Genomic DNA, 26,714 nt, shown 5'->3' with positions numbered 1-26,714 from the left:
TCCACACACACTGGAATTTTTTTTAGGGTGCTCTTCATCTATGGTTTGTTGACCCTGAAGCATGGCTAGCTGAATACCTGACTTTGGGGGAGTCTTTTGGTCTGCCTGCTTCTCCCATTTGGCCAGGTTGTTGCTCTGAAGGCCTGCCAAGGCTGACTTTTAGATTTTCTGAATTCTACCTAAAGCTGCCAAAAGCCAAAGTAATGGCTCTGCTCATGACCTCAGGTTCCAGTCTGTAAACAAGGCTCCCATGCTGTGTGAGAACTCTGCTCTGGGTGTGTGACTGGTGCGCAGGGGGAAACCCGCTGTTCCCTAGTGTCCTGGAAAATGGGGGTCAAGATTGCTTGGAATGCACCATTAGTGGCCCAAACCGAAGCCAGCCCTGTCTCCAAGGACACAGCCAGGAGTTCCTTTTCTTTCTCTGGCTGTTTTTGGGGAGATCTTGATGGCAGATGCAGGTTGGCAGAGGCTATATGTGTGCCAGGTGATGTGGGTTGTAGGACAAACATTGACATCTAGCCAGCATGCCCTACTGGACCAGAGGAAGTAAAGGGTGAGCTAGAACAGTGGAAAGGATTAGGGAATGGGACACAGGACCCTTGGAGGAAGTGACAGGTGGCCATGGAATGGTCCATTCTTTAAAGGGATGACAGGCAGAGGGTACCTAGGAGGAACTGAGACTGGAGGTGAAGGCCAAAGGAGAGACAGCCAGGTTTGCAGGTGTACAGGCCCAGGAAACAGCCCATGTAAAGACCCTGGGCTAGGACTGTGATTGGCTCTGCAAGACAGCTGGCTGGAGCTAAGAGGCAGAGGGAGGAAGAAAAGGTCTCTGGGGCCACATTAGTCTCTTAGCAACAGCCCAATGCGGTCGGCTGTATTTTTTTTTTTTTTTTTGTCCAGTTCCCTCCCTTAAGCTCCTGGCTAGAGCAGCCCTTCTGGGCCCTGGAGTCTTTAGCCCTGTGGACTTGGGCAAAAATGACATTACCAGGCTGGAGAGATGGCTTAACGGTTAAGGTGCTTGCCTGCAAAGCCAAAGGACCCAGGTTCGACTCCCCAGGACCCACGTAAGCCAGCTCCACAAGGGTGCACATGCATCTAGAGTCGGCTTGCAGTGGCTGGAGGCCCTGGCATGCCCATTCTCTCTCTCTCTCTCAAATAAATAAAATTAAAATTAAAATTAAAGAAATGCCATCCCAGGCTGCAGAGATGGCTTAGCGGTTAAGGCACTTGTTTGAGAAACCTAAGGACCTGGGTTCAATTCCCCAGATGTACATGGTGGCCCATGTGTCTGCAGTTTGTTTGCAGCAGGTAGAGGCTCTGGCGCACCCATTCTCTCTTTATCTGCCTCTTCCTCTCTCAAATGCATAAATAAATATTTTAGCCCGGAGCAGTGGCGCACGCCTTTAATCCCAGCACTCTGGAGGCAGAGGTAGGAGGATCACCTTGAGTTCAAGGCCATCCTGAGACTACATAGTGAATCCTAAATCAGCCAGACCTAGAGTGAAACCCTACCTCGGAAAAAAAAAAAATTCTGATCCGGGCCTGTCTTCTCATTTATAATTTGTGGTGAATAAACAGAAGTTTCTTTGGTGGTGCGCACTCAGAAAATTCTATGCAGTAGGTATACAACAGACACTTAAGAGATCACTGGAGGGCTGGGCGTGGTGGCACACTTTAATCCCAGAACTCTGGAGGCAGAGGTAGGAGGAGCGCCAAGAATTCAAGAACACCCTGAGACTACATAGTGAATTCCAGGTCAGCCTGGGCTAGAACAACAACAAACAAAAAAAAAGAGCACGCAAGCGGCCAGGCTTTGAGTAAATATCCCTACCGCACTGGCGGGGAAACCAGCGGCGGTGAGTACAGTGTTGGGGACCCAGGGCTCAACAGCTAGTTGGGGGCGGAGCCTGGATGGAATTGGGCGTGGTCAGGTTCCAGGAGCAGGGTGGTGGGTGGTGGTTGGGGCCACATCTGAGGCGGGGTCTGGGTCGAGGGCGGGCGCACACGCTCATCACCCATTTGGGGGCGTGGTCAGAGGTGAGTGGTCTGGGACGGGGTTGAGCTGCACCAGCGCAGATTGAGGCGTGGTTGAGATCTAGGCGAGCCGGGCTCCTACGTAGCGGAAGTGGTCTGGGTCGAGGTAGGGTCCTGTACGCTTCATAATCCTCCAGAGATGGGCTCCGGGCTTAGTCTAGATTGGGGCGGGGCCACACCACCCACAGCCTGACAGCGGGGCCGGGGTCGCGCACGCGCATTTCTGGTCACAAGCCGAGGCCCGGGCCGTACTCCGGCCGGGGCCGCGGTGAAGGCGCGCCCGCCCAGCAGTCCTCCTTAACGCGGCATGGGGGCGTGGCCTAGGTCGTGCACAGCCAGTAGGTGTGCGAATTCGGGTCCGAGGCGTGGTTTGCGGCGGGCGGAGCCGCGCACGCCCAGCAGTCCTCTGGGGCGTGGCCAGGGCGTGGGCGGGGCGGGTTCGTGGGCGGGGCGGCGCGGTGCCTGGTCGGCTGTGGTTCCACGGCGGGGGCGATCGGGTCCGAGGCGCGTCGGAACCCGACATGGAACAGCCTCGGAAGGCGGTAGTGGTGACCGGTATGTGGCGGCGGCCCGGGGCTGCGACCAGGGTGGCTCGGGAAACTCGGTGGGCTCGGCCGGGACAGGTGCTTCGCGTACTGGTTTCTAATATGTCATCGCCGGCGGGAGCCAAGCTCTGTCCCGGCGACCTAAAAAGTTGAGATGGAAGCGCCTGTGGGGTTCCGTGGCTTCGGAATGGCAGGGACTGGGGGCGCGGAGCAGAACAGTGGCCTCCAGGGCACGACCTTGCGCCGTGTGCCACGCCGGCAGCAGGCAGAAGCTACCCCTCCCGAGATCCGGCCGTGCCCACGCCCTCGCGCTCGCCCTCGCCCCGGGGGACAAAGGCCGATTCGCGGTCAGGAACTGTCCTGGCGGCCAGTGAACCCCGCAGCCGCGGCTCCCCGCGCCCTGCTGTTTGGGGGCCGAGCACTTGGGGGGGCATCTCAATCTTTCCAGCTCCAGAATGTCCCAGCTACTCTCTGGGATTGTTTGTGGGCCAGCCCAGCTCCCAATGTCACTGAATGTCCGAAACCATCTGTCCCTCCTCGCCGCCCCTTCCGTGGTCCACTTGACTTAAGTCCCGGCTCACGTTACTTCGAGGTCAGCAGGGTCAGGGCGAGATCCAGGATTCCAACAGGTGTAAATGGTCCAGAGGAGCGGGTCGTGTAATTCCCTAGCATCTGCCTAACAGGTGTTGTACCCCACCCCCACGGGCATTCTGCTGTATATCTTGAGGACTTGGTTGCTTGGTTTATTGAGACTCTGTAGCCTAATCTATCCTAGAACTCATAGTGATCCTCCTGCCTCAGCCTCCCAAGTGCTGGGATGACCAGCATGTGCGCCTACACACAATCGTGTCTGGTATTTATTAATCCAGCACCCACTAAGCGGACACCACACTGGACATTTTCCTTTCATTAAATCATTATATCACCTCCATTTCCCTTTTACAGTAAGGGAAATTGAGGCTCACAGAGGATATGCTATTTGGGAGAGAGTTGGAGTGGGAGGTGCCTTTTTATAATTTTTAAATTTTTATTAACATTTTCCATGATTATAAAAAAATATCCCATGGTAATTCCCTCCCTCCCCCCTGACACTTTCCCCTTTGAAATTCCATTCTTTGGGAGGTGACTTCTTGAGATATTGCCTCTACCTGCTGTCCTGGGAACTGGTGTCCCTCTCATGACATGGACATGGATAGATAATAAGTGAAATCCTTATCAAGCTGGACGCACCCAAATCCTCACTGGCTTTTTGTTGTTGTTTTTTGGGTAGGGTCTCTAGTCCAGGCTGACCTGGAATTCACTATGTAGTCTCATGGTGACCTCGAACTCACGGTGATCATCCTACCTCTGCTTCCCAAGTGTTGGGATTAAAGGTGTGCGCGGGCTGGAGAGATGCTTAGTGGTTAAGCGCTTGTCTGTGAAGCCTAAGGATCCCCGTTGGAGGCTCAATTCCACAGGACCCACGTTAGCCAGATGCACAAGGGTGTGCACGCGTCTGGAGTTCATTTGCAGTGCCTGGAAGCCCTGGCACACCCATTCTCTCTGTCTCCCTCTCTTTCTCTCTCTCTCTCCTCCTCCCTCCTTCTCTCTGTCACTCTCAAATAAAGAAAGAAAAATAAACAATTTTTAAAGGCGTGCGCCACTGCTCTCGGCTCTCACTGGCTTAAAAAAAAATTATTTATTTGAGAGAGAGAGGCAGACAGAGTGGGCGTGCCAGGGCTTCCAGGCCCTGTAAACGAACTCCAGATGCACGTGCCACACTATGCATCTGGCTTGCATGGTTCCTGGGGAATCCATCCTGGGTCCTTTGGCTTGCCAGGCAAACACCTTAACTGCTAAGCCACCTTTCCGGCTCTCTCACTGGCTTGTAAAAACATTTTATTTATATTTACTTATTTATTTGAGAGAGAGAGACAGAATGGGTGTGCCAGGGTCTCTAGCCACTGCAAACTCCAGATGCATGTGCCATTTTATGCATCTGGCTTGCATGGGTCCTGGGGAGTTGAACCTGGGTCCTTTAACTTTCCAGGCAAGCACCTTAACCGCTCAGCCATCTCTCTAGCCCCTCATTGGCTTTTATTGGAGCTGAGGAGATGGTTCAGTGGATAAGAGCACTTGCTATGTGAGCATGAGGACCTGAGTTCACTTAAAAAGCTAGGCATGGCCGAGTATAGTGGCGCACGCCTTTAATCCCAGCACTTGGAAAGCAGATGTAGGAGGATCGTCATGAGTTTGAGGCCACCCTTAGACTACTTAGTGAATTCCAGGTCAATCTGGGCTAGAGTGAGACCCTACCTGGGAAAAAACAAAATAAATAAATGAAATGAAATAAAATCTAGGCATGGTGGAGCATGCCTATAACCCCAGTACCAAGGGCGTGGAGACAGGAGACTTGGATTGCTGGGGCTCCTTAGCCAGCCAGTCTGAACAAATGGGTTGCCGTGCTTTCAGTGAGCGAGACTTCCTTAGTGAAGTAAGGTGGAAAAAGATGTTTGGTGTCTGCCTCTGGCCTCCGTATGCATGCACACAGGGCACATGCATCAGCACACACATTCCTACACGACATGCACCACGCATATCAACCTACGTATATACCAAAACATCTCAGAAAAAAAGATATTTACTTATTTATAGTCTGGGTCTTGTTTTGTAGCCCAGGCTGACCTGTCCTCCTGCCTTAGCACTGAGCTTCAGGTGTAGATGCGTTGGGTAGGCTGACCTCCCACACCTGGGTTTGAATCTTGGCTGTTAATTTCTTGCTATGGGGCCTTGTGGAGCAGGCTTCACCTCTCTGTACCTCAGTTCTTGCTCCTGTCAGTTAACCCAGGAAAGAAAATGGCCCCAGTGCTTGGGGGCCATGGAGAATAGCCTCAGGCCGCACCTGTCATGGTTGGAGAGGGTGGGGCCTGGAGGTTGGACTAGACAGCCTGGTTTGAGAGAGTACCCTTTCTCTTTTGTGTTTCTTAACATTCCAGTGGCCCTGGATTAACAGCGTTGGAAGAGAGCTCAACACAGAGACAGTGATAACATAATTACAGGTTGGGTCTCAGCTAATGGGAAGACATGGAGAAAGGAAGATGCCTTGCTTGCTCTCTCTGGGGTGTCTTGCTAGGTTTCAGGTTTGAGGTTTCCACAGAGGCAAAGAAGGGTAAGGAAGCTGGGTGTGGTGGTGCATGCCTGTCACTCCAGCTCTCAGCAGGCTGAAGCAGGAAGATTGCCAACAGTTCCTGGCTAGCCTGGACTATGTAGATGGCTGCTGCTCACAGCCTGGTGTATGCTGGGAAGGGCTGGGTGGTGGGTAACTTATTGCTCTTTCTGTATTTTCAGGGTTTGGCCCATTTGGGGAGCATACTGTGAACGCAAGCTGGATTGCTGTCCAGGTAACTTCCATCTGGGGGAACGTGCCCTGGCATCTCAAATTCTCTAGGGACATTGGTTGGATATACACACACACTATCACAGTGACTCACAGACCTTTATTATTGTTATTATTATTAATTAATTAATTTATTTATTTTGATTTTTACCTGGAATTCACTATGTAGTCAGGGTGGTGGTTAACTCACAGCAATCCTCCTACCTCTGCCACCTGGGTGCTGGGATTAAAAACGTGCACCACCCATGCCTGGCTCAGAGCTCATGTTTGTTGAGTACTTTTTTTTGTTGGTTTGATATTTTAAAATTTATTTATTTGCAAGCAGAGAGAGAGAAAAAATAGAAACAGAGAATGGACAGACCAGAACCTCTAGCCGCTGCAAATGCACTCCAGGTGCATACTGCACTTCATACATCTGGCTTTATATGGTTACTGGGGAATTGAACCTGGGTCAAATAGGCTTTGCAGGCAGAACCCAGGTAGTTAGGCTTTGCAGCCAAGTACCTTTAACCACTGAGCCATCTCTCCAGCCCCTGGTTTGACTTTTTTTTTTTTCTCTCATTTTTCGAAGTAGGGTCTCTAGCTCAGGCTGACCTGGAATTCGCTATGTTATCTCATTGTGGCCTCTAACTCACAGTGATCCTCCTACCTCTGCCTCCCAAGTGCTGGGATTAAATGGTTTGACTTTTTGAGGCAAGGTCTCACTTGTACTCCAGATGGCCTTTAACTCATGATCTTCCTTCCTGATTCTGAAATGACAGGCATGCACTATTACACTTAGCTCAAAATCATTTTCACTGAGGCAGGAGGAGTTCAGGCCAGCTTGGCTATTAGTGAAACTCTGTCTCAAAAAAAAAAAAAATAGCCAGCCATGGTAACACACATCTAACTTAAACCCAGCACTTTAGAGGTAGAGGTAGGAGGATTGCTGTAAGTTTGAGACCACCCTAACTACATAGTGAATTCCAGGTCAGCCTGAGCTGGAGTGAGAATCCTACCTCGAAAACCCACAAATAAATAAAATAGGGCTGGAGAGATTTCTCAGTGGCTAAAGCAGTTGCCTGCAAAGCTTAATGACCCAGGTTTGATTTCCCACTACACATGTAAAAGCAGATGCACAAAGTGGCATATGCATCTGGAGTGCGTTTGCAGTAGCTGGGAGCCCATTCTGTCTATTTTATATCTATCTCTGCTTACAAAAAAATAAAAATATTTTGGGGGCTGGAGAGATGGCTTAGCAGTTAAGGCACTTGGCTGTGAAGCCAAAGGACCCCAGGTTCAATTCCCCAGGACCCACGTAAGTCAGATGCACAAGGTGGCACAGGTATCTGGAATTCATCTGCAGTGGCTGGAGGCCCTGGCATGCCCTTTCTCTCTCTCTCTCTTCTGGTTTTTCAAGGTAGGGTTTCACTCAAGTCCAGGCTGACCTGGAATTCACTATGTAATCTCAGGGTGGCCTCGAACTCACGGTAATCCTCCTACCTCTGCCTCCCGAGTGCTGGGATTAAAGACGTGCACCACCATGCCTGGCCTTCTTTTTGATTTCTTTCCTTTTTTTTTTTAAGGGGGGGACATGCCCTTTCTCTCTCTCAGATAAATTTTTAAAAAATTAAAAATAGAAAAAGGAAAAATATGCTCCGCTCTCCTCCCCTCCCCATTTCTTGCAAGAGAAACCGTGACTCGGTTCAGGTGACAAAAGTGAGACTTGCCCAGTGTAGTTTGGGTAGTTTGCTGAGATCTGAGAGACCAGGTGGGCATTAGGGAAGGTCTTTCAGTGTCACCTCTCTGCCTCTGGATGGCAGCAGGAAAGGGGGCATCTTTCCTGCTGTCATGGGTCGCTAACCCGTCCCATTCTCTTGCCAGATGGGACTTTTAGAGAGATAGACTAGGGAACAATGAGGGCCGGGAAAGGAAGACATGTTTGCTTCTTATATAAATCAGCTGGGCAGAGAGCACAGCTGAACTCGGATTAATCTTAGCCCATTAGCTGCGTGATTTAAGGACTTAACTCTTTCCCACCATAGATTCCTGAGCCCAGCGCTGGCATGCCCCCGCCGCCCCTCCTAGCCAGGCCAGACCTCAAAGTCTCCTGTTTACCCCCTTCCTTTCCCACCCCACTTTGCAAGCAGGATGGAGGACCCCGGGGTCCGGGACCCTGCAGATGGGAGCGTGGCCAGCCCTGCCCACGTCCCCAGTCCCCAGAGCCCCAGACAAAAAGAGCCAGCGTGTTCCTGGAGACATGTGTGTCTGGCTTTGTGCGAGCTGCAGACAGGGGACTTCACGGGGCTGAGTGACACAAAGCAAGTGTCTGAATTCCTGTGCCCCAGACACTTCCAATCTGCATCTAAATAGGGGGAAAAAAATCAATTAAACAATCTCTGGAAATCCCTAGGAGCTTAGGGCCTCTGATAGCCACTTTTCATGGCCTAAGGGGAAATTCCACTTTCTGTAATATTCCTTGGCTTTGCAGACTATTTCTCACTTTATATCTTTTTGCTTTAAATTTCATTTTGAGACAGGTCTTGCTCTATAGCACAGGCCAGCCTGGAACACCTGATTCTCTTTCTGGTCTCTACCTCTGGGATGTTTGGTGTGCACACCGTATCAGACTTGGGTTTTTTTAATTATTATTTATTTATTTGACAAAGAAAAAGGGGGAGAAAGAATGGGTGCACCAGGGCCTCTGGCCACTGCAAATGAACTCCAGATGCATGTGCCCCCTTGTTCATCTAGCTAACATGGGTGCTGGGGAATTGAACTTGGGTCCTTTGGCTTTGCAGGCAAATGCCTTAACTGCTAAGCCATCCCTCCAGCCCAAGGTTTTTTTTGTTTGTTTGCTTGCTTTTTTTTTTTTTTTTTTTTTTTTTGAGGTAGGGTCTCACTCTAGCTCAGGCTGACCTAGAATATACTATGTAGTCTCAGGGTGGCCTCAAACTCACAGCAATCCTCCTACCTCTGCCTCCAGAGTACTGGGATTAGAGGTGTGTGCCACCACACCTGGCTCAGGTTATTTTTTGTTCTTTTTTTTTTTTTTTTGAGGTAGGGTTTTGTTCTAGCCCAGGCTGACCTGGAATTCACTATGGAGCCTCAGGGTGGCCTTGAACTCATGGCAATCCTCTTACCTATGCCTCCCGAGTGCTGGGATTAAACGCATGTACCACCATGCCCAGCTAAGACATGGTTTTTTGAGACAAGGTCTTGCTCTGTAACCCAGGCTGGCCTGGAACTCACAGTCCTGCCTAGCTTCTGAAGTGCTGGGATTGTAAACGTGTACAGCAACACAGTCAGCCTTTTTGTCCTTTCTCTCTGGGGTGGTGGCTGTCCCTGGCCCTTCTTGCAGGCAGCTTGGTGCCTTTCATGAGTGTCAGCTCCTGTGATGGGCTTCTGATCTCTTCCTGTAAGGCTTAGGTGGGGGTGGAGGGCCAAGGCGCTTCTGGCCTGGGTCTGCAGCTGTCCTTGCCTGAGTGGGTTACAAAATGTGACATCCCACCAGGGACAGTTCCCGGCATGGTGAGAGTGAGTGTAGACAGACCTGCTGAGAACACAGCAGGCAAACCAAGAGGGTCTTTGTGGCCCAGGTCAGGCACCGTCTTGTTAGACCACTGGGAACACTGCTGTGGCTGGGGCACCTGAGCCTGGCACTTTCACAGGATGTGCTGGGATGCAGGTAGAGCCCAAGAGAGAGGGATTTGGGGCCCCTCTTCCAGGTGAGGGCTGGACATCCTTTTCCACCGCTCCAGAGGAATCTGCTTGTGGCCTTTTCTGGAGTGGGTGAGCCCCGGCTGGGAGCAAAGCACCAGTCCCATCTGCTCTGTGGACATTCATGTGTTCCCTTGGTTGTCACCAGGATGTTAAACACTCCCATTCACCAGAAACTTTTCTGGTGAGCCCCTCCCACCCCAACTTCCCACCCTCCCCTGCAGGTACTGCTGTCCCAGCTAACCCTGGGTGCTGGGGCCAGAACTCCAGACCTGGCACATGCTGGCCACTGAGCCTAGCTAGCATTTATTTATTTACTTCCTTACTTTTGATGTAGGATCTTGCCCAGGCTGACCTGGAATTTGCTGTCTAGTCTCAGGCTGGCCTCAAACTCACATCAATCAATTCTCCTACCTTGTTGGGATTAACGGTGTGCCTGGCATGGAAGGAGGGAGGGGGAGAGAGAGGAGGAGGACTGGAAAGATGGTTAAGCAGTTGCCTGCGAAGCCTAAGGACTCATGTTCAACTCTTCAGGTCCCCTGTAAGCCAGATGCACAAAGTGACACAGCATGCAAGGTCACACATGTGCACAAGGGGGCACACGCATCTGGAGTTTGATTTCAGTGGCTGGAGGCCCTGGCATGCCAGTTCTTTCTCTCTCTCTCTTTCTCTTGCATAAAAAAAAAAAAAAAGGCCAGTCTGTTGGGCTTGCCTCAAAAAGAAAGAGAGGGAGAGAGAGAGAGAGAGAGAGAATACGAATGAGAATGAGGGTGGGCAGACCAGGAACTCTAGCCTCTAGCCTTTAGCCACTGCAAATGAACTCCAGATGTGTGTGCCATTTTGTGCATCTGGCTTTATGTGGGTACTGGGGGATTGAACTTGGGTCATTAGGCTTTCTAGGTAAGACCCTAACTGCTGAGCCATCTCTCCAGCCCCCCCCCACCACCAGAAAGTTTTTCATTTTAATTGTCTGAGACAGGATCACAGGAAGCCTCAGACTTGGCTGTGGTCCTCCTTGCCTCCACCTTGAGAGGCAGGTGGGCAGGTGACAGGCATGTACTGTCCTTGGCATTCTGTTTTCTTGAGGCAGTCTATCTCAGGCTGGCCTGGAACTCCTAGCAGTCCTCCTGCCTCAGCCTTATGAGTGCTTCGATGCTGAGCATCCACCACCATGCCTGACCGTGTCCTGTAAGTCTTCTGTCACCTGTGCCCATCCCTTGGTCTTGCTCTGGATTTGTCTTGGCATTGACAAGTGTGGTGATAAACTGCTCTGTTGTTTTTCTAGAATGTTTCAGGTGGGCTTGTATGATGTTTCCTTATGGTTACACTGAGGTGTTATGTTTGGGGTGGAAGTCCCACAGGAAAGCAGCTGTGTCCTTTTGGGGTGCTCTCTCAGGAGCACAGGAAGTAACCCTGACTGCTCAGCTCTCCCTGCAGCTGCTCCACTGCCCTTCAGCTCTTCAGGGTCTTTGGCGTCAGCTGACCGGGTCCTGTGGTAGCTCCAGGCTTGTTTCTGGACATTCTTCTTTGCTTATTGATTTATTTTGGGGAAAAGGTCTCAGCATATGTCCTGGGGAACAGCGTGGAGCATAGGGAGCAGCATGAGAAGCGGGGAACATCCTGGAGTGTAGGGATCAGTGTGGAGGGCAGGGAACAACCGCGGTGTAGGGAAGAGCATAGGGAACTGGGTGCTTACATCCTGGACCCAGGAGGCAGGAACTTGGGACAGCCACTTGTCCCACAGTTAGCACTCTTGAGGACTCTTGCTGTTACTGTGAAGTCAGGTGCTGTTGGTGTCTGTTTCTTAGGTCAGGTGACTAGGAAAGACCATCAGCAGGCATGGAGCATGCCTGTCATCCTGGCATTTATGAGACTGAGGCAGGTGGTTCAGGAGTTTGAAGCCAGCCTAGGTTATAAAACAAGATCCTGGCTTAACAACAAGAAAATACATAAATAAATACTGTAATGTATCATTTTTTCCTTTTAGTTTTAGTGTTTCAAAATTTACTACTTATAAGATTAACTTATTTGTTTAAGTCAGGCTGACCTGGAATTCACTCTATGGCCCCAGGCTGTCCTCAAACTCACAACGATCTTTCTACCTCAGCCTCCTGAGTGCTGGAATTAAAGGTGTACACCATCACACCCAGTCTCATTTCTATACTCTTGTTGTTGTTGTTATTGTTGTTGTTGTTGTTTTTGAGGTAGAGTCTCACTCTAGCCCAGGCTGACCTGGAATTCACTATGCAGTCTCAGGGTGGCCTCGAATTCACGGTAATCCTCCTACCTCTACCTCCCGAGTGCTGGGATTAAAGGCGTGCACCACCACGTCTGGCTAATTTACTTAATTTTTAAGGAGGCCTTTAGTCCAGGCTGTCCTTGAACTCACAGCCCTCCCACCTCAGCCTCTTGAATGTTGGAGGACAGGCATGCTCAAAGATTTTTTTGTTGTCGTTGTTTATCTTTTACTTATTTGAGAGTGACAGACAGAGAGAGGGAGAGAGAGAGAGAAAGAGAGAGAATGGGCATACCAGGGCCTCCAAGGCACTGCAAATGAACTCCAGACGCATGCACCCCCTTGTGCATCTGGCTAACGTGGGTCCTGGAGAATCGAGCCTCCAACCAGGGTCCTTAGGCTTCACAGGCAAGTGCTTAACTGCTAAGCCCTCTCTCCAGCCCTGCTCAAAGACTTTTTTTTTGTTAAATTTTATTTTATTTTTTATCTTGTCACAATTTTTTTTAAAATTTTTATTAACATTTTCCATGATTATAAAATATATCCCATGGTAATTCCCTCCCTCCCCACCCCCACACTTTCCCATTTGAAATTCCATTCTCCATCATATTACCTCCTCATTACAATCATTGTAATTACATATATACAATATCAACCTCTTGTCACAATTTTTATTAACAGTTTCCATGATTATAAAAAGTATCCCATGGTAATACCCTCCCCCCACCACACTTTCCCCTTTGAAATTCCATTCTCCATCATATTACCTCCCCATTCAAAGATTTTAAAATACGGAAAACTTCAGTCTGAAACACTATAGTCCTGATTATTTGGGGAACAGGATTTTTACCCTGTGTAAGACTTGCAGAACTCCTCCATGTCCCAAGGACATCTTTGTACCTTTGTACTCTCTCGACAGTGAACGTTTTATTTTTATTTTTTTTATCTTTATTATTATTATTATTTGTAAGTAAGGGGGGGGAGAGAATGAGAAAGAGTATGGCAGAGGCTTCTTGCTGCTGCTGTAAACAAACTCCAGGTGCATGTGCCACTTTGTGCATCTGGCTTTATGTGGGTGCTGGGGAATTGAACCCCAGTTGGGAGGCTGTGCAAGCAAGCGCTTTAACCACTGAGCCCAGGTTTAATTGTTTCTGAGACTGTTTCTTGTAGCTCAAGCTGGCCTCAAGCTCATGATTCTCCTGCCTCCACTTCTGGAATGCTAAGCTGGCAGGTCTGTGCCACTGTGGCTGGCTAAGAGTGGTTATTTTGTTTTTGGATTTTGTGAGGGTGACATGGTTTCAGTGTCCAGTCACATGACAAATTTCCCTGGACAGGCTGGACCTTTGTTCTTCCCCTCCTATTTTTCCCTTGTCCAGAAGGTGGCGCCCTCCACCCTCAGCACATTGGTCCAGGGAAGGGATGTATTGCTTATTTTTTAAAAGTAGTTATTAAAATATGTATGTGTTCGTGTGTGTGTGTGTGTGTGTGTGTGTGTGTGTGTGTGTGTATTGCTGCTGCAAGTGAACTGAATACCTGTCTGGCTACATGGGTGGATGGGGAATTGAACCCAGGCTGGCAGGTTTTACAAGTAAGTGCCTTTAACCAGCAAGCCATCTCCGTAGGTCCGACAGTTGCTTTTTAAAATTTTGTTTGGTTTGGTTTTTGTTGGTTGGTTGGTGTTTTGAGACAGAATCTCATGCAGCCCAGGTTAGCCTCAATCCTACCTTAGCCTACTAAATGCTGGGGTGACAGGTATTTGCTACTGTACCTGGTTTAGCATCCTCTCTTTATAAGATACCTTGACTATGGTATTTTGCTACAGTTACAGAAAAAGGACTAATACAGATCTTCCTCCAGGCCAGTTATTTGCTGTCTGATCTCTTGTGGCACCTGACAGCAGCAGCAAGGGCCACTCCCAAGCAGGCCCTTGGTAATCATGAGGGAAATGGCCAGTATGTTAGCTCCATGGCTGGGGTGCTCAGTGGATTGGCTGTACAGGAGACTATGCATTAAAAATAAATTTAAGGGGCTGGAGAGATGGCTTAGCGGTTAAGCGCTTGCCTGTGAAGCCTAAGGATCTCGGTTCGAGGCTCGGTTCCCCAGGTCCCGCGTTAGCCAGATGCACAAGGGGGCGCACGCGTCTGGAGTTCGTTTGCAGAGGCTGGAAGCCCTGGCACGCCCATTCTCTCTCTCTCCATCTGTCTTTCTCTGTGTCTGTCGCTCTCAAATAAATAAATAAAAAATAAAAATTAAAAAAATTAAAAAAAAATAAATAAATAAAATAAATTTAAGGTAGGATCTCAGTCTAGCCCAGGCTGACCTGCAACCCACTTTGTAGTCCCCGGCTGACCTCAAACTTACAGTGATCCTACAACCTCTGCCTCTCAAGTAATGAGATTAAAGGTATGCATCACCACACCCAGACTTTTCTATTTATTTATTTATTTGCAAGCAGAAAGATAAAGAGACTGAGAATGGGCACACCAGGTCCTCCAGCCACTGCAAACTAACTCCAGATGTATGTGCCCCTTTGTGCATCTGGCTTTACATGGGTGCTGGGAAATTGAACCTGGGTTGTTAGGCTTTGCAGACAAGTGCCTTAACCATTGAGCAATATTTCCAGTCCTAGTTATTTTTTAAACTGTATTTGCATGTGTGCACATATGCCAGGGCCTCTTGCTGCAGCAAACTAATGCTTGCACCACTTTTTGTATCTGACAACATGGGTGGCTTGGAAATTGAGCCAAGGTCAGCAGGCTTTGCAAGTGAGCACCTGTAGCCACTGGGCTATCTTCCCAGCCCTGGCCCATGCATTTGACCATTATGACATTGTCACCTTTTAATGGCTGTGTATGCCAGCGTGTCACCCTAACCTTTGCTGGAAGAGGGTATTGTGGGAGAGGAAAGAGGGATTTCCAGCAAGCCCTTCTCTGCTTCCCAGTGGCTGGTGACCAAAGCCCGGCAGACAGACGAGGGCAAGAGTTGCCCAGCAGCAGACACTGGTCCAGCCTCATGTCTGGATCCTCTCAGCCCTTAAAGGATACTCTAAGTCCATGGCATCTGTGCCTCTACTTCCTGGAAGCTGAGGCTTGGCTGAAAAGATCATAAAGAAGAAAATCTCAACAGAACAGCCCGGCGTGGTGGCGTGTACCTTTCAGCCCAGCACTCAGGAGGATCAAGAGTTCAACTGCCAGGCATGGTGGCACACACCTTTAATTCCAGTACTTGGGAGGAAGGGGTAGGAGGATCACCATGAGTTGGAGGCCACCCTGAGACTACATAGTGAATTCCAGGTCAGCCTAGGCTAGGGCAGAACCCTAACTTGAAAAGCAAAACAAAACAACAACAAAAAAGTTAAAGGCCATCCTGGGCTACATAATTCACCATCTCAGAAACTCACAAATGGGGCAGGGGAGCAAACTACACTGCCTCACGTGGGAGTCACCACATCCACCGCATTGGTCTGGTCTCGGCCGAAACCCAAGAATTGTCACACCAGTCAGCAGAGCTATTGTCCCTGACATCTCCACCTGTGCCTGTCCCTGACTCAGGCTGAGTCTTGTTGAGATCTGAGGTAATTTCCTCTGTGCTCTGTCCCTAAGCAGTTAACAGGCAGTACATTGATGACCCCTGGGAAGAACATTAATGATTCTCATGCACACCTGCAACAACATGCAGCTCTTTTTTGGTGGGGGGGAATGGGGGGTCTCATGAAGCCCAGGCTGGCCTCAAATCCTCATGTAGTTGAGAATGACCTTGAATTCTTTGATCCTCCTGCCTTAGCCTCAACTGCCTGGATGACAGGCAAGTGTGCCACCATGCCCAGCTGTAGTACCTGGTTTCTGAAGAAGAGTGGCTTGTCCCCTCAGGAGGGTGCTGCTGTCCTTCAATGCTCCCACAGCCCCCTGACATCCCTGTCATCTCTCCAGGAGCTCGAGAAGCTAGGCCTTGGGGACAGCGTGGACCTGCATGTGTATGAGATCCCGGTGGAGTATGAAACAGTGCAGAGGCTCATCCCTGCACTGTGGGAGAAGCACAGCCCACAGGTGAGTGTGGGACAGGCCAGGATGCCCCCAAGCACCCCTCTTACCACCTCGACCATATGGGTAATGCCACAGCTGTGCCCTGGAATGTACTGTTGTGTGTTCCTTTGAGGTGAGGGAGGAAGGCAGAAATCAAGACCTCATGGATGTGGTTTGGCTGTCTGGGCTTTGCATGGGCAAGGGGGGATCTGGGCTTCAGCAACAGGTTCTGTGAGTACGGCTCAGATGTTTGTCATCAAACATGTGCAAGGCCTGAGCTTCCCTGCAACAAACAATGAAAAAGAAGTGAAGATCAAAACATCTTGCTGAGGGCTGGAGGGATGGCTTAGCGGTCAAGCGCTTGCCTGTGAAGCCTAAGGACCCCGGTTCGAGGCTCGATTCTCCAGGACCCACATTAGACACATGCCCAAGGGGGCACACACGTCTGGAGTTCGTTTGCAGTGGCTGGAGGCCCTGGTGCACCCATTCTCTCTCTCTCTATCTGCCTCTTTCTCTCTCTGCCACTCTCAAATAAATAAATAAAAATGAACAAAAAAAAAAAAACAAAACATCTTGCTGAGCCAGGTATGGGGGCATACACTTTTAATCCTGGCATTCAAGAGGTAGAATGGTTGATCTCTGTGAGTTCAAGGCCAGCCTGGATCTAGAGTGAGTTCCAGGTCAGCCTGGACTAGAGCAAGACCCTACCTTGAAACAAACAAGCAAACAAACAACACACAAAACAAAACAGCCAGGCATAGTGGCATATACCTTTAATCCCAGCACTCTCAGGGGCAGAGGAGGAAGGATCGCAGTGAGTTTGAGGCCATCCTGAGACTTCATGATGAATTCCAGGTCATCCTGGGCTAGAGTAAGACCTTACCTTGAAAAAAACAAAAAACAAACAAAAAACCCCAAGCAAACACAAAGAAAAAGGAGAGTGACTGAGGAGGACCCCTGATATCCACCTCTGGCCTCCACATGCACACATGTGTATGTGCACAGATATGAAACATGCATCTGCACACTTGAAGATGTGCCACACACATACACAAAAAATATATCCAGCCGGGCGTGGTGGCACACACCTTTAAATCCCAGCACTTGGGAGCCAGAAGTAGGAGGATTGTCATGAGTTTGAGGCCACCCTGAGACTCCGTAGTGAATTGCAGGTCAGCCTGGGCTAGAGTGAGACCCTACCTTGAAAAACAAAACAAAACTCCTCAAGCCAGGTGTGCCAAACCTGTCTTCCAGTGCTGAAGAGGTGGAGGCAGGAAAATCAGATTGTTTTCTGGGGATTGTCTTCTATAGATGTAACCCAGATTCGAATGTCACTTCTATAAAAACACTAAAGTAACTTTTTTTTTTTAAATTTTTCGAGGTAAGGTCTCACTTTCTAGCCCAGGCTGACCTGGAATTCACTATGTAGTCTCAGGGTGGCCTTGAACTCACAGCAATCCATGTACCTCTGCCTCCTGAGTGCTGGGATTAAAGGCATGTGCCACCATGCCTGGCATTTAAAAAAACTTTTTTTTTTCTACTTTTATTTGCAAGCAGAGAGAGAAAATATAAAAATGGGTGTGCTAGGGCATCTAGCTTTAGGTGGGTTCCCGGGGAATCGAACTCAAGCCATTAGGCTTTGCAAGTAAGGACTTCACTTTTTAACTGCTGAGCCATCTCTCCAGCTCTTAAATATTTTTATTTATTTGTAAGTAAAGAAAAAGAAAAAAAGAATGGATGGGGCAGGGCCTCTTGCACTTAAAATGAATTTGTGTGTCTGGCTGTAAGAGGGTACTGGGGAATCAAGCCCAAGCCATTAGGCTTTGCAAGAAATCACCCTTACGTGCTGAGCCATCTCCCAGCCTTCTGTCTTCCTTAGTCTCTGATGGTTTTCAACCTAGATTCCTGCAGGTTAGACCTTGCTTTTTGCATTTGATGTTATGTCATGAATATCATTCCATATAAAACTGCCATGGGCATTTTTTTTTTGATTTTTTGATTTTTTGAGGTAGGGTCTCACTCTAGCCCAGGCTGACCTGGAATTCACTATGTAGTCTCAGGGTGGCCTCGGACTCACGGCAATCCTCCTACCTCTGCCTCCCAAGTGCTGGGATTAAAGGCGTGTGCCACCACGCCTGGCTGCCGTGGGCATTTTGCCAGCAACAAATTTGTTGTTAATTCAAGCAACTCCTCTTTGTGCATGGCAAGTCCCCTGTGGCATTTGATCACAGGCAAAGCTGCAGTGAGCGCATCTTGAATCCCTGCATGTCCTCTGGGTGGACCTTTTAAGAGCTCCTGAAGGGTGTTGTCCCAGCAGCATGAGGTCAGAAACAATATGACCTCAGGTAGAGTCCAGAGTACTGCTGTGTCCTGTCCTTGATCTGGGGACTCCTGGCCCCACACCAAGCATGTTAAGCCTGTCTGTCTGCAGCTGGTGGTGCATGTCGGGGTGTCGGGCATGGCGACCACAGTCACACTGGAGAAATGTGGCCACAACAAAGGCTATAAAGGACTGGACAACTGCCGCTTCTGCCCCGGCTCACAATGCTGCGTGGAGGATGGGCCCGAAAGCATTGACTCCGTCATCGACATGGAAGCCGTGTGCAAGAGAGTCACCACGCTGGGTCTGGATGTGTCGGTGACCATCTCCCAGGATGCTGGCAGGTTGGGGTGCTGGGGTACTCGGTGCAGTAGGGTTTCCTTTCAGGGAGGGGCCTGGGATTGAAGTGATCAGGCTGAGAGGTTGGCTTTGGCCTTTTCAGGCCAATTGCTCAGCGTGCGTGAAGCATGCGGCTTGGTGCGTACAGCTGACCTCTGAATCACTGGGGTCGCGAGTGCAGATTCAACCAGCCACAGGTCCAAAAGGCTCAGAAACAATTGCCTCTGTACCAGTCTCCTTATCACTTCCCCAGCCACACGGCTCACACCTGTGTGCCTAGTGTGCACACAGCTTGAGCCTTCTGACACCCAGCAGTGGTTTGATGCACAGGAGGGTGTGTGCAAATGAAACATGCACTATCTTTTGTCCATTTTTCTTTTTTGAGACAGTCATACACCAAGCCTCAGACTGGCCTCACACCCGCAGCAACCTCTTGCCTCAGGCTCCTGAGTGCTGGGATGGCAGGAGTGAGCCACTGTACCTGTTTTGATTTTTCTTTTTCTCTTCCCCTTCTTTCTCAGACAGGGTCTCATGTAGTCTGGGCTGGCCTCCAAAACTTGCAGGGATCTAGTTGAGGATTAACTTGGCCTATTTGATCCTTCTGCCTCCGCCTGTCACTGCTGGGGTGAGAGCTATGTGCCACCATACCCTCCTTTTTCTTTTCTCGAGCCACTTCTCTGTCAGGGGCTTGGAGTGTTTGCAGGTTTTGGTACCTCATGGGTCTTATGGGCTGTCTGTAAGTCATTTGACTTCACCTGCCTTTGCGTTTTTGTTTTCAGGTGTATGTGTGGGGGGGAGTCACAGCACATGCAGTTTTGGTGAATTACCTTTCTTAGCTTCCACATGTGGATGCTCCTCACTCCTCAGGATATGTGGCAGTCCTTCACCTTGTTTGGTAGTGTCCACTGTGGATAACCCAGTTTAGTAACAGATGCATGCACCACTTTGTGCATCTGGCTTTACATGGTACTGGGAAACCAAGCCTGGGCCATTAGGCATTGCAGACAAGGGCCTTAACCATGTAGCCATCTCTCCAGTCCTGCTTTTATACTTCATGTCAGTGAACATCCTGTTGTGACCTGTACATGTGGTTCCTGAGGTGTTTACTTTTCTTTTTCTTTTGAGGCAAACTCAACAGACTGGCCTTTTTATTTTTATTTATTTATTATTTATTTATTTATTCTGAGAGAGAGGGAGAGCATTGGTGCACCACGGCCTCCAGTCACTGTAATTGAACTCCAGACACACGCACTACCTAGTGCACATATGCTACCTTGCATATGTATCATCTTGTGCCTCTGGATTACATGGGATCTGGAGAGTCAAACATGGGTCATTATGCTTTGCAGGCAAGCACCTTTACTGCTAATTCATATCTCCAACCCAGTGTTTTCATTTTTTAAAGAAGTTTATTCATTTGAGAGATGGATAGAGAGAATGGGTCTCATTCCACTTTGTGCATCTGGCTTGACATGGACATGGGGGAATCGAACTTGGACTGATAGGCTGTACCTTTACCCACAGGGTGACCTCCTTGGTGTTTGTTTTGTTGTCTTAAGGATGAAACCAAGGCTTCATACCACCTAGCCATGCCCCTTCCCTCACTGGGGTTCTGGGCAGGACTCTACCTCCCAGCCACACCCCCTCCTCACTGGGATTCTGGGTGGAGTTCTACCCTGGCCCCTTTATTCCTGTTGTAATATGAGTCCAGGCATGTAGGACCTGCATCCTTCTTTCCAAGTCCTGTGCTGTTGGGATAGATGCTATGTTGCTATGACAACATGTAAGTTAGGGCTAGGGAAGTGGCTCATTGGGGAAAAGGACCTGCTCCATGATTGTCAGTACCTGAGTTCAGACTCCAGATTGCACATGAAACCTGGAAGCTGTGAAGGGTATCTGTGTTCCAGTGTACCTACAGAGAGAAGGGAAGTGAAGGCAGAATAGAATTTACTGGTTAGCATGTTGGTCCATGCCTTTAATTCCAGCAAAGGTAGGAGGATTGCTGTGAGTTAAAGGTAGCCTGGAGGAACAGTGAGTTCCAGGTCAGCCTGGGCTAAAGTGAGACCCTACCTTGAAAAAAAAAAAAGAATTTATTGGAAGCTCATGAATGAAGCCATGGAGGAGACCCTTCCTCAAAGCACCTCTGACCTCCACTTGCAGGCCTGCACTCACATGTAGGAACACATCACGTTCGTTCATTCATTCAAACACATGTAAGATGAATGTAGTTTCAGAGTTCAGTCCATGGCTGCTTGGTCCCATGGTGTGGGGGCTGTGTTGGAGCAAGGTGGCTCACATTGTCACAGACAAGAACAGAAGTAAATGGAAGCCGGGCATGGTGGTGGATGCCTGCCATTCAGCAAAGGCAGAAGCATCAGGCAGTCAAGGGTAGCCTCAGCTACACCATGAACCAGAGTCTATCCTGGGCTACAAAAAAAGGCTGGACATGGTGGAGTATGCCTTTGATCCCAGCACTCCAGGAGGCAGAGGTAGGAGAATCGCTATAAAGTTAGAGGCCACCCTGAGACCTCAGAGTGAGTTTCAGGTCAGCCTACGCTACAGTGAGACCCTACCTGGAAAAACCAAAAATTCATAAATAACACCTTTCCCTTTCATGGACACCTTCCCAGTAACTTTACTTTGTCCCCACGAGGCCCTACTTCCTAGAGGCTTGACACTCCACCGTGGTGCCACTCACTGGACAGCAAGCTTTCTTACTCATGGGCTGTCCTCCTGCAGATGCTGTCCCCTCACCTGCCCACCTGGCACTCTCCCCTACAGGTACCTGTGTGACTTCACCTACTACACGTCGCTGTACCGCAGCCGTGGCCGCTCAGCCTTCGTCCATGTGCCCCCGCTGGGCAAGCCCTACAATGCCCACCAGCTGGGCCGTGCACTGCGGGCCATCATTGAGGAGATGCTGGATGTCCTGGAGCAGTCCGAAGGCAAGATCAGCTACTGCCACCAACACTGACAGCTACCAGACCCCATGTCCCCAGGAAGACTTCCAGGAGACACTTCCCATGCGGGTCCAAATGAAAGGCCAATGGACACACCTGCTGTTCTCTTGCTCAGCTACAAGCAGGTGCACGGAGGTCTTTTTCTCAACATGCCCAGGTGTTTGGGGACATTGCCGCCATGGCCAGCCAGAAGGCCAGGGGCAGGTCTGGATTGCCACAGGGATTCATGGGCTGGTTGTACCATCCCGAGCCACCCTACCCTCTGATGCCCAGGCTGTGGGTGAAGGATTACAGTGCTTGCTCTGTGCACATGGGGTTTGCTCAAAATTTTCTCGCTCCGTGCACATGGGGTTCACTCAAAATTAAAAGTTTGGAAGAGCTAATAGCCCTAATCTGTGTCCCCAAAGCCTGGGCAGCCTCAGCACGGTCATCTCCAGATGTGGCTGGCTTTTGTTTCATGTTTTTTTCCTTTCTCTCTGCCCTTTTTTCCCTCCTTTCCTTCCCTTTTCCATTCTTTGTTTCCTTTTCTCTGGCTTTTATTTTACTTTATTTTGTTTTGAGACAGTCTCATTTTGTAGCCTGTGAACTCAATCCTCCTGCCTTAGCCTCCCAAGTGCTGGGGTGACAGGCATGTGCCACCTTGCCTGGTCTGCCTATGACTTACAAAAACAAAACAACCTTCTAGCAGCTGAAATGTCACCAAACATCTGCATGGGCTTTCCCTTCTTGGTGCAAGGACATCTTTTTGGTGCCCTTAGGAGGCCTCTGGAAGACCCAGGAACTTGCACATGCCACCAGGCTCAGCATGTCCATGCATGTTTGGAATGAGGGGACATTGTAAGGACATTTTTTGGATACGTGCCTAGGACCCCCAAATCTATTTTCATCTTTTCTGATGACTTAGGACTTACCTGGCTGGGATGAGGAGAGTCAACTCTCAAGGAAGCTAGAGGCCCTCCAGGCTTGACACTCATCCAAGATGGACCGAGGGTCCTGGCCCCTAGGCAGCCACTTTGTGTTTCTCCCAGCGATCATGGACCACCATGGCTTCACTGGTTCCTGAGGTGATGAGGATGAGCCGTGTTCTCGCCTCCCCTCCTCCCTAACTCCCTCCTCCTTCCCCTCAGATCCACCTCTGCAAACTTGCTGTGTTGCCATGTGGGAACCCATGGATGGATTCATATAAAACATGTTTTAAATCTTGGGTTTTCCATGGAGGGAAAGTGGGTGCAGGTGGAAGAATCCCAGTCCTCACTCTACAGCTGTGGCTGGCAGGTTAAAATGCCAGGACTCTGCTGGGCTCTGCCTGTGCTGGAGTCATCCCTTCCATAGCCCAGACCCATACTGTGAGGGGCTGCCACATCTCAGCCAGATTCTGAGAGCAGAATTTGGGGGCCCTGGAATTTGGGATTCCTCCAGCTAAGTCTGCTTGAGACGGAGTCTTGCTCTGTAGCTCAGGCTAGCCTCAAGTTCATAATCCTGCCTCAGCCTCCCAAGTGCTGGGATTAAAGGCATGTGCCACCATGTCCAGCCTCCCCCCCCCCTGTTTTTTTTCAAGGTAGGGTCTTTAGCCCAGGCTGACCTGGGATTCACTATGTAGTCTCAGGCTGGCCTTTAACTCACAGTGATCCTTCTGCCTCTGCCTCCCAAGTGTTAGGATTAAAGGCATACGCCACCACACCTAGCCTTTTTTTTTTTTTTTTTTTGAGTAGGATCTTGTTCTAGCCCAGGCTGACATGAAATTCACGATGTAGTCCTTGAACTCACAGCAGTCCTACCCTCTGCTTCCTGAGTGCTAGAATTAAAGGCATGCACTGCCATGACTGGCTTCAGACTTTTTTATTTTTAATGTATTTATTAGCAAGGAGAGAGAGAATGGGTGCACCAGGGCCTCCAGCCACGGCAAATGCACACTAGATGCTGTACCACCTTGTACATCTGGCTTTACATGAGCACTGGGGAATTGAACCAGGGTCCTTGGGCCTTGCAGGCAAGTGCCTTAACTGCTAAACCATTTCTCTAGCCCAGGCTTTTTTTTTTTTTTTTGTTTTCGTTTTTGAAATGGTTTCACTCTGTAGCCCGGGCTGGTTTTTAGCTCAAGGCAATCCTGCTGCCCTTGCCTGGGGTGACAGGCATGCCAGGACCCTTGCTTGTCTTAGACCACATTCAGGGTGCATGTGCCTTTCTGGGTTTCTCCAAGGGCCGGGCAAGATAGGAGGGAGCTGGGTCCTAACCTGAAACCCACATTCCATCTTTACTCATTTCATCTCTGTTCGGAGTGTGGTCACTCACTGTCATTCATTGTCCATGGCATGGCATGTGGCCTTCCTACCTTTCCACAGCACCAGTTCCTTTTATTTAACTAGGTAACCATTAAACCTCTCCCCCTCACCCTGTAGGTTGTGACTTGCTGCCTGTTTTTTTCTTCCTGTCTTTCTGCTCCTTCCCGGAGTTGGTTTCTGTCTTGGGCTAAGATGGCCATGTGTGAGGAGGGAGGACTAAGACACTACGTGTCCTCCCTGCTCCTCTCATTTTCAGGAGGGAGGGCCCTGTAGAGTGGGTGGGTCTTGAAATGGACAGGGCTTCCCCAATGTTAAGAGCATTGTGGGGGCCAGGCGTGGAAAGACTGAGGACTGAGGAGGAAGAAAGGGGAGAAGGATGTCTGAGGAAGGTCTTGTAGGGCATCAAGTGCCTCGTGGTGACTCAGGAATGGGGACTGTGACCTGGTGTCTTGCGCACTCTGAATGTGATTTGAACAGGAAGCAGATGGGTGAATGGAAGGAAAGAATTCAGAAGCCAGACTGGGAGAGTACTGACAGGTGGCTGACTCTGGTCAAAGGCTGGACCAAGGCAGGATCCCCAGGCCACTCTGAGAGGCAGGGCCAGCAGAAGGGCAATGGGAGTCTTTTTTTTTTTTCCCCATATAATCCTGAATTATATATGGACAACCTTAAAGAATCTAAGAATTGAGCATTTATGGTTATAAGATTGTACAGCATACAAAAGTCAGTGCCTGGGAGGCAGAGGTAGGAGGATCACTGTGAATTCAAGGCCACCCTGAGACTACATCATGAATTCCAGATCCACCTGAGCTAGAGTGAGACCCTACCTTGAAAAAACAAAACAAAACAAAAAGTCAGTTTTAGTTCTGTACATAAGCAACAAATAATTTGAAATTCAAGATATGCATAAAATTTCCCAGATAAATTTAATAAAGTAAGTATCACATATGTGTACTGAGCAGTGCAGAAGCTGCTAAAAGTATTTCACGTTCGGGAATGGACAGATGTGCTCTGGGCAGGAAGACTCAGGATAGCAAGGTCGAACCTTTTATACCACCTGACTTCAGAGCCATGCCCCAGCCACTGAGATAATACAGTGTTATAGGTTTGGTATGAGGATAGTCCAGAAATGGACTCACACATGTACAGGGTCTCATGTAGCCAAGGCTGGCCATAACTTCTGCCTCCACCTGCCTGCTGGGGTGACAGGTGTGCCTCACACAGGGCTGGGAGACAGATCTTTGAAAGTGGCAATCGCTTCAGCAAAGAAGGGAACCCCATGGTTCTGTTCTTTGCTGGCATGGAAACCTCTGGAAGAGAAAGGCTGCGCCCCAGGGGTGGGGGAAGGCTGGCAAAGCAGGTTTAAGATGCATTTTTTGTCTGACAAGTGTGGGCTGGAAGCCAGGCCAGCTGGTGTAAGTGCCGGGTCGCCTGTGTCCCCACACCCACCGTGACCTCACACCCACCCCTTCTCTCTCTGTCTAGACTGTTCACCTTTGACCTCTCCGCCCCTTATGGTGTCTGAGCCCAGAAGTCCCCTTGGGGATGCAGGGGACAAAGCCCCCATTCTTCTTTATGATCCCAGCATCTAGTGAGATGCTGTGGGGGGGGGCGGGGGTGATGTGTAAATACACACTCAGGTCATCTGCGCAGCCACCAGTCCACAGACTTGGGGGAGCAGAAAAAAGGCTCTGTTTTTCTATCCTGTAAATGCCCACTTTCTAAGCTCCAGTGTCTCAGAAAGGTCCGGGCTGGCTGGCTGAAAGCATTCACTGTCTTTTCTTTTTTGCAGTAGCTGGAATTGAACCAGATACTCTACCTCAGCGCCGTGTCTCCAGCCCACAAATATCCTCTTTTGTTTGTTTAGTTTTGCTTTTTTTGCACAGTGGCTGTGAGGGCCAGGAGTTAGCCAACGTTCACGTGGGAAAGCTAAATCTTGAATGGAGGCTAAGCACAACTGTCCAAGGAGGCTGTTCCAGCACTCTGGGGTGGAACAACAGAATCAGGAGTTCAAGGTCATCCTCAGCTACAAGGTGAATTCAAGGCCAGTCTGCAAGACAGGAGGCCCTGCCTCAAAAAACCCAAGAGCAGGGGTTGGAGAGATGACACAGTGGTTAAAGGTGCTTGTTTGCATAGCCTGCCAGCCTGGGTCCAATTTTCCAGCCACCCACATAAAGCCAGACCACCAAAAGTACTGTCTGAATTTGGCATTTGTTTGTAACAATGAGAACACCTGATAACCCCTTCTCCAACACTTGAAATCAATCTCTATATATTTTAAACAGAATGCAACCCTAAAGCGAGAGGCCTGATGGCTTACACCGTTATTCCGGCACTTGCTTGGGAAGCTGAGGTGGAAGTGCCTTGAGTTCAAGGCCAGGCTGGGACTCTGAAACCCTGTCCCACCCCCCCCAAATTTTTTTTTAATTTTAAAAAGACACCTTGTGAAGCTTGGAGTGGTGGTGCACACCTTTAATCCTAGCACTGTGGAGGCAGAGGTAGGAGGATCCCTGTGAGTGCGTGGCCACCCTGAGACTACATAGTGAATTCCAGGTCAGCTTGAACCAGACCATGGAGACTCAGGGTGTGGGGTGGGGGTGGGGGTGGCGGAGACACTTTGTGTAGCCCTCCCTCCACCAAATCCAGCCACCCTCACAGACACATGAATGCTCACTATGTCCAGGAACATGGGCGCAAGGAAGGGGCCAGGGCCCCGGTACAAGAGGTAGCTGGGTTCTGGAAGCTGCATGTCCTGGTGCTGTTTGGAGAAGTCCACAGAGAGCTGGGTTGTTGGTTTGGGTGTGCTGGGTTTTGTTTGTTAGTTTGCTGTTTGATTTTGTTGTTGCTGATATTCCCCTCTTTTTTGAGGGGGAGACAGATTTTTGTTATGTAGCCCAGGCT

At 49.6% G+C, this 26,714-nt stretch overlaps 1 protein-coding gene across 3 annotated transcripts; it reads left to right on the top strand.

The window, feature by feature from the left end:
- The first annotated feature begins 2,484 nt into the window (after positions 1-2,484).
- Positions 2,485-26,262, top strand: Pgpep1 (pyroglutamyl-peptidase I). Of its 3 annotated transcripts, XR_006633239.1 has the most exons (6): positions 2,485-2,589; positions 5,907-5,959; positions 15,820-15,936; positions 18,344-18,576; positions 21,353-21,656; positions 25,606-26,262. XR_006633239.1 is itself a non-coding variant. In XM_004666021.2 (5 exons), the coding sequence occupies exons 1-5, from the start codon at positions 2,556-2,558 to the stop codon at positions 21,543-21,545; spliced, it is 630 nt and encodes a 209-aa protein (XP_004666078.1). In that variant the 5' UTR covers positions 2,485-2,555; the 3' UTR covers positions 21,546-21,923. The 3 variants fall into 3 exon arrangements, 2 of the variants coding, with proteins under 2 accessions (XP_004666078.1, XP_044989068.1); XM_004666021.2 differs by lacking the exon at positions 25,606-26,262 and having other exon boundaries at positions 21,353-21,923; XM_045133133.1 differs by lacking the exons at positions 5,907-5,959; positions 25,606-26,262 and having other exon boundaries at positions 2,492-2,589; positions 21,353-21,923.
- The last annotated feature ends 452 nt before the right edge of the window (positions 26,263-26,714 follow it).

This window comes from Jaculus jaculus, chromosome 1 (assembly GCF_020740685.1).
Source record: "Jaculus jaculus isolate mJacJac1 chromosome 1, mJacJac1.mat.Y.cur, whole genome shotgun sequence".
NCBI lineage: Eukaryota > Metazoa > Chordata > Mammalia > Rodentia > Dipodidae > Jaculus > Jaculus jaculus.
Note: the sequence above shows the minus strand (reverse complement) of the source record. Positions and strands in the feature narration are given on the sequence as shown.

Bases quoted from the DNA above. Each gene is read 5' to 3' on its own strand.
- Pgpep1 (XM_004666021.2), top strand. From the start codon at position 2,556: ATGGAACAGCCTCGGAAGGCGGTAGTGGTGACCG. The intron at 2,590-5,906 runs GTATGTGGCGGC...CTGTATTTTCAG, and splicing joins GAAGGCGGTAGTGGTGACCG to GGTTTGGCCCATTTGGGGAG. The intron at 15,937-18,343 runs GTGAGTGTGGGA...GTCTGTCTGCAG, and splicing joins GGGAGAAGCACAGCCCACAG to CTGGTGGTGCATGTCGGGGT.